The sequence below is a fragment of the Propithecus coquereli genome, unplaced genomic scaffold (assembly GCF_000956105.1).
Source record: "Propithecus coquereli isolate 6110/MARCELLA unplaced genomic scaffold, Pcoq_1.0 Scaffold5, whole genome shotgun sequence".
Lineage (NCBI taxonomy): Eukaryota > Metazoa > Chordata > Mammalia > Primates > Indriidae > Propithecus > Propithecus coquereli.
The window spans coordinates 8,183,755-8,196,172 of NW_012150840.1; the positions used below are offsets into that span (position 1 = coordinate 8,183,755).

A 12,418-nucleotide genomic window follows, 5' to 3' on the forward strand; every position below is an offset into this window, starting at 1 on the left:
AGGGTCAGGGAGCTGAGAGTTGCCATGAAAATGTTTACCCTGACACCCTTGAGCTACTCGAGATGGACAGTTGAAGCCTGGCCTGTGTACAGTGTGCACAGTTGGCTCAAGTGGCCTTGAAGCCATATTCATAGTAGGGACGTGGCACCTACATCTCCCCTTCCTCTCTGGCCAAGCAGATGCAGGATTTGGAGCAGAGGCTGCTGGAGGCTGAGCAGAGAGCAGAGAACGCTGAGACCCAGGTAACTGGGGGAGGGGATTGGCAGGAGTGTGCTGGGGAAATGACCATTGGCCTTTCCTGGCCCTTCCGGGGACACGTGAATGAAGGAGTCTTTGGGAGTAAGGGTCAGTGTAGTGAGTGGGTGTATTAGTGCAAATAGGCTAGGCTGTGGAAACACATTAAGTCTGAAATCTCGGTGGTTAATCACATTGAGTTCTCACTCGTGGTACCTATCCCCTGACGGTTAGCAGCAATTCTGGTTCAGCAGTCATTCAGGGGTCCAGGCTAAGGGAGGCTCCCCTATGTGGAACCCACGGTCTATTGGTTGCTGTGGCAGGGAAAGAGAGCTAGATGCTTGCGCACCAGCTTTTAAATACTTCCGCCCAGAAATGATGTGCCGTTCCCACCCAGAGCCCATTGATTGGATCAGTTACATAGCCCCATCTAACTACAGGAGGGTTGGGAGCCGGGGAAGCACGTGGAAATCCAGCCAGCAGTGCATACCTCTGCTGCAGCGGGGCTGGGGCATTTGCTCTCCTAGGCCATTTGTCCTGCCCAGCTTGTCCCTACTGGGGCCCCCACAGGTAGATTGCTCAAGACCTAGCTGGCTTTTCAGAGTAACCAAAATGAGTTTCTTCCTAGTTAGTTCCTCTTTTTGCCCAGATAAGGGCTTTATAAATGGTCATTTAATTAATTGGTCCAGACTGCCCTAGGGAAGGGCTCTGCCTGGCAGTCACAGGCTGGGGCTTCGGGAGGTGTCCCATCCCACATTATTGGCCATGGCACACCACATGAGTGGTGTGAGATGCGATGAGATCATTGGTACTTTTCAGGTGGGTGTCATGGAAGAGAAGGTAAAACTGTCCAGTCTGCAGACTGTGGACTCAGTGGGCAGCCTGCATCGGAAATACCAAGCGCTGCTGAAAGCCGTGCAGGGCAAAGACGAGCTCATCAGCCAGCTGGAGGCACAGCTGGAGGAGCAGGTAAAGGCTAACATGCACCTGAGCACCTCCCCCTCCAACATCTGCACTGCTTGGTCCCAGCTTCTTGAACTCCCTCCCTCATGAGCCTGTTCTTTCATGTGGAGATGTAATTACAGGAAGATCTGTTCCTCTCACCTCTGCCCATCAGAGGCCAGGCAGAGGATATGGTAGGTAAAGGACCTTGGAGGCAGACCAACCTGGCCGTGAATCCCACCAGTAGCACCTGCTGCTTCTGACTATGGGCAAAGTGCTAAAGTCGCTGATTCTCATTTTACATATTTATAAAGGAAGAGTTACAATACCTCATAGGACTGTTGGGAGAATTAACTTAGATGCCCTGTGTATAGTGTCAGACACAGGTTGGTGCTTGGTAAGGAGAGCTTTTCCTTCTCTGTCCTGGCCTTATCGCGCCCTGCCAACACGTGGTACGTGATACTTGGCTGTAATATGACCAGAGCTGCACAGAGCTGGACAGTCAGCCTTGGTCAGCTGGTTGGCCAGAGTTTCGCAATGAACCTGAAGAGGTGGAGACCAACGTTGCCGCCTCCTCCAGCAATCGGGGCCTCCCCTCCTGAACATGTGGGAGCCCAGGAGAGGCCACTGCCCAACATCTCAGCTACAGTTAGCATCATTGCTCCAGAGAGGACTTCTGGAACACCCGCTGGCCTGTTCCTCCCCTTCACAATCTCATTAACTCCATCCCAATTCTGTCCCTTCCCTCTGCCATTGGCCGTACCTACCCCGCTCTTCCCTGGTGCCAGAGCTCGATCATTTCCAACTAAAGACCCCACGGTACTGTCAGATGACTTTTAATTTCCTGCATGTACCTTCTCCTTGAAGGTTCCAGCTAATCCTGGGAGTACCTTCCAACCATCATGGACAAATTCATAGTCATTCATTAGCATTCACTAAACGTTCCCTTAGTGCATATGTCCTTGTATACCTCGGGGCACCTTGTGTTCCTGAAAAATCATGGGAAAGTAGAATTTTGACACACGGACTCTCCAGTCAATTTTTCCATTGAGTTTTAGAGATACGTTATTTTTAGTTTTGAGTGATTCAGTTAGAGGTGGCAGCATCCTGGGGATTGGTGGGCAAAATGACTCCCCCTGAAGCTCCTTAGTTCAGAAAAAAATCATTTTACAATTATAACAATAGGTCAAGATCATAATAGAAAGAATGCTGTTTCATGAGTCAAGAGATCTGGTTGTAGTTCCAGCAGGGCCATGAACTGACAGAGACAAGTCACTTCTCCCTTGTGGGCCTCAGTTTCCACAGCTGTACAAAGAGGATATCAAGCTAGATCAGAGGTCAGCCAACTTCTACCATAAGGCCAGATTGCAAATATTTCAGGCTTTGTGGGCCACATGGTCTCTGTCGTAACCGCTCCGCTCTGCTGTTGTCAGCTCTGCTGTTGTAGCTTGGAAGCAGCCATAGGTAATACCTCAGTGAATGGGCATGGCTGTATGACAGTGCAACTTTATTTACAAAAACAGGTGTGGAAGTGGCAGCAGACAGGTAGGGGGCTGGATTTGGCCCGAGGGCCATAGTTTGCCAAACCCTGAACTCTAAGACCTTTAAGGTCCTTTCAGCTCTGAAATACTGGGAATCTGATGTTTGCACACGCCCATCTCATTTCCACAGACTCCCTTGTTTGGAGCTTATGTCTGTCATCTTAGATTGTCAGGCAGTTTTTCCCTAGAAGTATAAGGAGAGCTGCTGTGGCTGGTCTCTGACCTGCTCAGTGTTAACCCGTTGTCTCTGTGCTTTCTAGATCAGGAGCTAGTTCTCATGTAGAACTACTCCATTCCTGTGTCTCAGGCACTGTGCTGTACACTTTCTCTCACTCAGTCCTCAGAGTGGCCCAGCCAGGGAGCTGTGCCACCCCCATTTTAGGGGTGGCAGTGTAGGCCCAGTGTCTCATAGCAAATAGGCTCCACATGTAGGATCAAAGCCCACATTCCATTCTATCCCAGGCTGCTGTCCTTTAGATATAAACCTTTTCAGTGATCCTCTACTCTTTTGATTATTTGGAGGGAAATGCCTCAGTTATGTGTTAATTTAGCCTTTTTTTTTTTTTTTAAGAGAGTCTCACTCCGTTGCCTGGGCTAGAGTACCATGGCATCAGCCTAGCTCACAGCAACCTGAAACTCCTGGGCTCAAGCGATCCTCCTGCCTCAGCCTCCCGAGTAGCTGGGACTACAGGCATGCGACACCGTGCCCAGCTAATTTCTTTCTATTTTTAGTAGAGATGGGGAGGTCTCACTGTTGCTCAGGCTGGTCTCTAACTCCTGACCTCAAGCGACCCTCCCACCTTGGCCTTAGCCTTATTTTTTTTTAACTGTAAAGGTAAAAAAATACAAAAGTGCTTATAGTAAAAAATGCAAAAAGACCAGAGGAGTATAAAATGACAAGTAACACTTTTTCTATATCCCTGGTCCTTCATGTCTCCGCCTCTCTGTTGACGTTCCTTGTGTATGGAAGCATAACGTTCTGCTTTCATTTTGTGGATGTGCCATGTTTATTTAACTAATCCCTTATTGGTGAATACTTAGACTATTTCCAATTTTGAGTTTTTTTATTTTGTGTTGCTTTATCGAATAATATTGCAACAAACGACTCCTGATCAATGGCTTTGTTAGGTCAATGGTATATACATGTAAAATGTTGACAGATATTATCAAATTGCTCCCCAAAAAGGCTTTGCCAATTTATATGCCAAGTTATATAAGTGGGGTTGCTCCCAACATTCCTGACAATTTGGGGTAATTTCAAACTTTTAAATTATATTAGTCTGACTTTATTGGATTGTTCATTTCAAATTAGCCCTTTGTATGTGTGTGTCCTTCGTGTTTCAAATCCTTCCCCAGTTAACCTTATGATTTTGTTTTAGGGATTCTTTTTTCTTTTTTTGGTCATACAGTAACTTATAGTGGTGATATGGATTTATTAGTCTTTTCCTTCATGGCTTTTTGGGATTTGTATTATGCTTAGGAAGTCCTTTCCCACTTTGTGAATATTTTTAAAAGTCGTAACTGAATTTATTTTCTTCTATTGGGCCACTCCCATCCCATCATTTGATGTTTCTTCCCAGGGTTTCCCCCCTTCAGTTGTTCACTCTCCTGGTGACTGTCGATGAACTAAAGGCCCTCTCTTTCTGTAGAAGCAGATGAGAGCTGAGGAAGCAAAAATTGTTCAAGAAAAAGCTACCAAGATCAAGGAATGGGTGACGCTAAAGTTAGCAGAGGTGAGTCGAAAACTCATCCTGGGGGCCTGGGCTGGGGGCGTGGCCGGGGCTGCTGCTGGGGCTACCCTTATCCCTGAGGGTTTGCCTGCCGCCTCCTGTTTGCGGTGCCCTGACTGACCTGCAGCCATTTGTCACCCATTTGTCCTTCATGCAGCGTAAATGCTGCAATACCTCACCTCACTCTCCCTTTCCTTTCATCTTGGGCAGGTTTCCCTAGACTTCCTGACAAGCTTTGTGCTGTGGCTAAGTTTGGGGGGAAGGAATGAGTCTCACTTCTGAAAGGTCCCCTCAGTTTCCTCCTAAGGAGCACACACAGACCACTGTCCACTCTCTCCACATTCTCCTCTGTCCTTTTTAACTATTCTAACTATTTTTTTCCTTGTGGTGAAATATACATAAAATTTACCATTTCAACAGTTTCTTTAAGCATACAATTCAGTGGCATTAAGTACATTCACGTTGTTGTGCAAAAATCACCCCTATCTATTTCCCAAGATTTCATCACTCCAAACAAACTCTGCCCAACAACGTGGACTCCCCATTGTCTTCCCCTAGCCCCTGGCAACCTTCCCTCTCTATCCATTCATTGTTGTAGTTCAACACTTGCTACACAGCTTTATTTAGGAAACTTGGGACTAGAAGCTGCAGTGCTACTAGCAAACAAACAAAAAAACCACCCCTTCCTAAACAAATGGAAAGGGAATTGCGGTTTGGAAAAGGACGAACATACATCTCTCCTTCCTCTGTCCTCCTGAGACAAGCGGTTCACACCTGCAGGAGGGCATCACACCTGCAGGAAGGCATCGGCTCATTTTACCTCCCTTCCCCTTCTTCGGACACACATCTCAAGGTCACCTGGTAGATTGCAAATTCTTGGGGACAGAACTGATGCCTGGTTTACCTCCGTGTCCCCACTGCCCCATCCCTTGCTTGTTGGATTTAATTTAAAAGAAGATTCAGCAACCATGAGGATGGTTCTCATAGATGTTATGTTGAACAAAACAAGCCAGACATAGAGCAGGACATATCATATAATTCCATTTATCTAAAGTTCAGAAAGGGCACAACTAAACCAACGTGTAGGGATGCATACCTAGATGGCAAAACCCAGAAAGCAGGAAAGGGAATCTGGTAAACTTAGAGGAGTGGTTACCTTTAGCAGAGGGTGCATGTGATTGTGAAGGGACTGGTCAGATGGTTGTCTGGGTGCTGGCAGATTTCTACTTCTTAGCCTGGGTGCTATCATGTAAGTATGAATTTCAGAATCATTTGTTAAGCTGTTCATTGATATGGTGTGCAGTTTTCTGTATATGCATTGTATTTCAAAATATTTTTTTTAAAAAAGTTTAACTAGAAAAGAAAGTGCAGGAGCTGCCAAATTATATTCTGTCCCAGCCCAAACCCGTTGGTGTGAAGGGAGGGAGGCGGTCAGGGCTCTCTGGGAGGTCAGCACTGGATTGTCGGGACACCAAGGGCTCTTTTTCAAAGATTTGGGCTTTTAATCTTATTTTGACTTACGTGTCCAAACCTATAGGCTGGATATTCTAAATCTTCGTTTTTCCTTTTCCTCAGCTTGAGATGGAGAATCAGCAGCTGAAAAGCTGTAATGAGCGCCTGGTGGAGCAGGTGGGAGCCCTTCAAGATGCGCTAGAAGGTAGGCAGGCGCGCGTGTGCGTGTGTGTGCAGGTGTGTGCAGCGCGGTGTGGGGCTGAACTGAGCGAGCTCTCACTGTGCCTGTTTTTGCCCCAACCACAGCTCTTCAGATGGCTCCTTCGGGGAAGCTGCTGGTGACCCCGCAGGGAGCCCCAGAGCAGGATTCTGTTTCTTCAGGGCCAGGACCCCAGACTACGCGCCGGGACAGTGGTCCCCAGGCCCAGGGTCTGAAGATGGCTGTGCCTGCACCTTCTCCAGGTGCCCTGCGGAGCAAGGACTCTGTTTCTGAAGCAGGAAGCCCCTTGGAGGAGTCTAGTTCCAGTGTCATTCACTCTGGGGAAACAGCAGAGGCCAAGACCCTTCAACCTCATCTGGAAAGAGAGGGCTCTCCTCAACAGCTGTGCGTGAAGCCTCATATCCCCAGATGTGGCTCAGCTTCTTGGAGTGAGGGCCTGGTCGCTGCTCAGGGAGGGATGCCCCCTGGGACAAAGACCTATGCTAGGGAAGGTGTCCCTGGCAGCAGCCTAACCCTGCCAAAGGCGCGGGCTCCTGGCACCCCCAGGGACAGCATCCAGGTGGCCAAAAGGCACCACAGCCAGCCCCAGGTGGGCCCCGGGCACTTTGACCACGTGGTGAGCATTGAGATTGGGGCCTTCTCAGCTCTCCACCCCTCCGGCCTTCGAGCGCTGGAGGCCCCAGCTGAGTTCCGGGAAGAACCAGAGCAAATGGAGATGGAGGAGCTGCCCCCAGCAAGGAGGAAGGAGGAAAGAGAAGGCCTGAAGGCCCCTGGAGCTGAGCTGGAGGAAGTGGAGCTGGGGAAAAAACCGCCCACACCCCCCCTGCACCGGTTTCCATCCTGGGTAAGAGGCGACCCTGGGGCTGGGCAGAGGGGTGAAGCTGACAACAGGAACTGCTCCTGGAGCACATCCACCTGCTGAGCAGGAGATGAGGCTGGTGTCCTTGTGGCCCTGGGAGGAGGAAACCAGACCCTGCACAGACCACCCAACTTGTTTACCTCATTCATCTTTGTTTTGGGGTTTTTTTGTTTTTGTTGTTTTTTATTTTTATTTTTTTCTTTTTGGTGACTAGAAGATGGAATCATTTCATCTATGTGACTCTGAGGTGGTATGGCATGGTGGGTAAGAGCAGAGGTCCCAGAAGCAAACCATTAGGGTTGAATCGCTGTGTGACCCTGGGCATGTTATTAAACCTCTGTGCCTCAGTTTTCCTATCTGTAAAATGGGAATAGTAGTACCTACTTACAGGGTTGTTGTGAAAGTATTTGCAGTAGTGGTTCACAGTAAGTGGTATGTAAGTGTTGCCTATTTTTATTTTTAGCCTTAGCTTCCTTCTTTGTAACTCTGGGTAAAACGACATGACATGTGGTGGAATTGCTTCAGAAGCAGCAATCTGGGGCGGGCGTGGGGGATACAGAGGACACATGACTGGCTGTACATTAGTCTTTGCAGAGCTGGGTGATGGGTACACGAGGTCGATCTTTATGTTATTCTCTCTGCTTTTGTGTCAGACATTTTCCATGGTAAAAAGAAAAATGGGGCGGGCTATAAAAATGACACTCCACAGGTCATTGGTGAGGAGGACATGGGGGTATGAAGGGCTTCGCACAGAGCCTGTGGGAAGGATCCTTCCCTGTGCAGGGACTTAGGTGCTGTTTGTCCCTTTCACAGATCAGGAAACCGCTTTCCCCCACAGACTCAGGTACTTGCCCAAGGTCACGTAGTAGTTAGTGAGGGAGCCAGGCTTTAAACGTAGGTCCAGCTGCCTCCGAAGCCCAGCTCTCACCTTCCAGCTGTATGCCCCTTAGGGAACATTGCCAGAGCAGATGTCAGCCTCTTACTCGTGGGCAAACCCTCAGATGCTGCTGTGGTGTGATGCAGCACCATGGGGGGCATCTGGGTGTCAGCTCCTGGCAGCAGGGGGAATGGGGTCCCCTGGGTTGTCAGGGTGACACCACCCCACACCGCTGCTTGGGAGACCTGTATCTTCAGCAGCACCTTCCAGGGTGTCCTTCTGAAATGCTGGCTGGGGGAGGCTCACAGCCCCAGGCTTTTGGGTTATAACCTTAGCCGTGAGCTCTGACCAACTGCTGATTGCTACAGGGATACCTGCGAGACTGGACACCCAGCCGAGCCTCAGAGCGGGGCCTGAAGGAAGACTAGGGGCTGGAAAAGTGCAGGTCCCAGGGGCTGCCGACCTCTCCCTGCTCTGGAGTCTTAAAGCAGAGGTGGAGAGTGAGGGAGCATTCGGGCCAGGGATGTGGCCAGAGGGCTCAGCAGAGAGAAGTGTTGCCCACTGCTGCCACTTTGCAAAAATACAGCCATGTCTGTGGGCCTTGTGCTCTGCACGTGCATGCTAAGTGTGTGTGCATGAGGGCGGGGGGTGCAGAGAGGAGGGGGAGAGAAGGAGAGAGTATGTAAAACGCTGCAGATGACATTCTCCCCACATGAACCTCGGCCAGACTCTGGGCATGAAGGTATTAAGCAGCAGCAGCAGCTCTTCCCACAGCCCCTCCCTACTCTCGGCCGGGCCCCGGGGACCCAAGAATCACCCAAAGTAATTTAAGGAGAATTTGTCTTTGGTTTGCAGTCCTCTTTGTAGCTTGCTCCTGGGGAAAACAAGACCCAATGTCAGCTCCATCAGTCCCTACGGCACGATGGCTCCTGTCTGACGGAGAGCTTAGGAACCCGCAGTGGCTGGAGAGCCCAGCCTCTCTCTCTCAGGCAGGACTGGCTGGGCAGTGACCATCTGGGAGAAAAACAAAAACTGGAAATTCAGAGAAGGACATTTCTCAATCTGAGGGAGTGGGAAATACTCTTGTGCCTTTAGAGTTTGTGGAGCACTTTTAATCCTTACAACAACCTTGTGAGTTAAGCATTAGATAACCTTTTGTCAAACAGTCCTGTGTTTTGTTTAACCTAATTCTTTCAAGTTTAATTTCCTCTGTGAAGTTATAGGCCTGTCCTTGGTTGAATTCCATGACCACAATGGGCAGAAATAATCTTCTGTATGCCTAATTTTGCTACTTGGACCCAGCATATCTGCCCTACGTGAGGAATGCCGTGCCCGGCTACAGCGCCCCTCCTTGGCACCCTTCCTCATACCTTGCTGCACACTCCCCTCCGTTATCTCAGCGTCTCATGGTAGCACTTACCAGCCCCACCTCCCCCCTACTTGCCCCAGAGCTGCCGTTCCTCTCTGGGGCAACCCCCAGAGTGTAGCCCACCTCCCAGCCCAGCTGGCCCTGCTGTGACAGGATGTCCAGCTGCCTCCTGGAGCTGCATGGCATTCCTCTGAAGTCTGGCGACCTCCCCTAGTCAGCCTCTGTGACTCACAGTCACCTGAGCAGGCTGTTGTTTTCCCTTTAGGGTTAGTGGAGAAAACAGATATGGAAAGGCATAGGTGGGCCTCGTGGGTTGTTTGGGAGAAATGAAAGGCATTAGAAAAAGCTCCCCAGCCTGTGGCCTGCTTCAGACACCTGGGCACCCTTAGGACGGGCATTCTCCCATAGAAGTGTCCTCTGCATTGGGGTTCTGGTGTCCCATTGGGCTAAACAGGCTTTGTAGGTTGGCCCTGAAGCCTAACCATGATATGATATAACATTCTTACTCTAGGAAAAAAGAGTTCTAGGTTCCAAACAACTGTCTTACAAAAAGAGCATGCCCTTGAGGCACATACCTGTAGTCTCAGCACTTTGGGAGGCCAAGGTGGGAGGATCATTTGAGCCCAGGAATTTGAGGTGGTAGTGAGCTGTGATGACACCACTGCACTCCAGCCTGGGCAACAGAGTGAGACCCTATCTCAAACAAAAAGAAAACAATAACAAAAAACATGCCCTCATTGTGTGGCCCTGACGTCCTCATTATCAACACCCCCAACTTCTGGGGTGAGATCCTAACACCTGAAGGTCTCTAAAACAGGCAAGATTCCTATAACAGGTTACCGAGCCCCTCTGCTCTTCAACCTCCTTTGCCCCAAGGGGAAGGGTGGAGGCAAGAGAGGGAATGAATATCTGTTGGGCACTCACTATATTCCAGGTGTTAAATTTACGTTAATTATTTCATTTGATTCTCTCAGCAGCTTGAAAGGTAAGTATTACCTCCATGGAGGAAAAGGAGGCTCAGAAATGAAGTAACCAGGATTCCTCAGCCAGTCACTGGCTCACCTTGGGTGTGGACCCAGGTCTGCCCATCTCCAGCACCATGTTTTCACCTGCACACGCTGGAGGGGCTGGGCTGGGCATAGTCCTGGGCCCTGACCCTCCTGGGACCTCTCATTCCAGGAGAGCCGGATCTACGCTGTGGCCACATCGGGCATGCAGCTCTCAGATGTGTCTCCCAAAAGTATCACTGCCTGCTGCGGTGAGTCCCAAGTGAGGCGCGAAGGTATCAAACGCCCACGGTGGGAAGGGTGGGCAAGTGGGGAAAAGACTGAGCAACACCAGGGCCAGGGTCGCCTGGCACCCTGTTCCCTTCCCCAACAGGTGAAGCTCAGGTGGGATCACACAAGGGCTGCCTAGGAGGGAAAAGGAAGTCATGCAGATTCAGCTCATCACAGGGTTGTAGCCAGCCACAGAGCTGGAAGGGACCTTGGAGGGTCCTCCAGCCAAGCCTCCCACATGCACAGGTTTCCTTCTGCAGGGTGAGGCTGTGGGTGGGACGAGCGCCGGGTGCCCTGATGTAGATGAGCCCCACCCACTGGCTTCTGGATCACAGTCCCTGCATCGAGGGGAGAGCCCCATAGCAGCATGGTTAGTAACTCACGTTGGCAAGAGTCGGACACGGCGCAAGCCTCACGGAGCATAAGATGATTAAAGGGTGAGGCTTTTTGATTCCATTGTGATGGGTCCTTTACTGCATGGGGACCACGGTCCCCAAAGGAAGTCAAAGAGAATGGAAAAGAGGAAGAGAAGATGAACAAGGCCTTGGACCCCCTGAGATCTGTCACCTGGTGTGCTCCTGGAGGGAACGCTGTCTGCACAGCTCTCCCCGTCCTCCTTGTCTGCTCAGTCCTCTGCCTCCCCCACCCCCTTCCCGGATTTTACCACCCGAGTTAATCTCATCCCCTTTTCCCTGCTCAGCTTCAAGCCCTCCTGCCCTTGCATCCCCTGGGCCTTTCTCTGGCCTCATCTACAAGAATGTCACCGTGCCTGTCTACACAGCACTGAAGGGGGTAAGAAACTGCTGTGCAAAGAGGGGGTTTTCCCTTCAGGAGAGGCCCCTGGCCTGGGCATGCAGCGACTGGGGTGGGGTTCTGGGGTTAGGCCTCTGCTCACAGTGACCCTGTTGAGGGAGCTCAGCCCACCATTTGTCATTTTGTCTTATTTATTTTTATTAGGTTGTTGTTATAAAAACTCCACATTTACAAAAATTTGAATCAGTATGAATGTGGCCAGAGTAAGAAGTTTAGGTCAAACCTATGCCTGCTTCACCTCTCTCCATCTTTGCTCAAGTCTGTCCCACTGGCCAGGTGCTGGAGGGCAGTGGGGCTCCTTCCAGAACTATTTAGATATGATCAAGCGTGTATTCCCATAACATCACTACCTATTTTTTAAAACAAAAATCAGATGTAACTGCTACATGATGTTTTCATACACATTTTTGTCTCTGTTATTGGTTTTTCAATCATAATAGTAATACTTGAGAGAACTTTTTATAGAAGAATAAAAAACCAAAAGCAAAATCTCCTCTCACATTGGTTTTCCCTAATTCCTAACACCAGAGGCAATTATCATTAATGGTTTAGTGTTTTATTCTGTAAGGCCTTCTGATGCCTTTACAAATATGCACATATTCTTCTCTCTCACGTACACACAAAAGGGATCATATATATGACCATATATATGTCATCTGTACCTTGATTGTTCACCTAGCCATATGTGGGAAGCGGAGGCACCGTTCTCCCTGTGTGGCTGCTGGTACCTTTGGTATAGAAGCACCCAAACTATTGTAAGCTTTCCTCTGATGATAATTTAGGTCGTGTTCCTATTTTTCCCCAAAATAAGTGTTGCAGTAAACATCATTGTACAAATATATTATTTGTGAACTTACATATACATATCTCTATAGGACAGAGTTCTAGAGGTGGGATTTCTGGGCAAATTATATGCATATTTTATAATTTTTGACAGATACTGCCAAATTACCTTCTAAAAATGCCTTACACACTACAGCATCCTGTTTCCCATGTTCTTTCCATACTCTGACCAACTCTGAGATAATCAGTCATTTTAAATGTTTGTCAATCGAGACAATCTCTCATTGATTGGATGTCCCCACGTATTTTTAAAGCTCTTGT

The 12,418-nt window shown here is 49.2% G+C and overlaps 1 protein-coding gene across 1 annotated transcript in view; it reads left to right on the top strand.

Annotated features, from left to right (window-relative positions):
• Positions 1-12,418, top strand: part of PLEKHH1 (pleckstrin homology domain containing, family H (with MyTH4 domain) member 1) — a 50,439-nt gene that overhangs the window by 21,487 nt on the left and 16,534 nt on the right. The window contains exons 3-9 of the mRNA XM_012656275.1: positions 180-242; positions 1,054-1,203; positions 4,367-4,450; positions 6,023-6,104; positions 6,206-6,963; positions 10,404-10,482; positions 11,202-11,293. Coding sequence (XP_012511729.1) covers positions 180-242; positions 1,054-1,203; positions 4,367-4,450; positions 6,023-6,104; positions 6,206-6,963; positions 10,404-10,482; positions 11,202-11,293 — 1,308 coding nt within the window. The remainder of the gene's footprint in view (positions 1-179; positions 243-1,053; positions 1,204-4,366; positions 4,451-6,022; positions 6,105-6,205; positions 6,964-10,403; positions 10,483-11,201; positions 11,294-12,418) is intronic.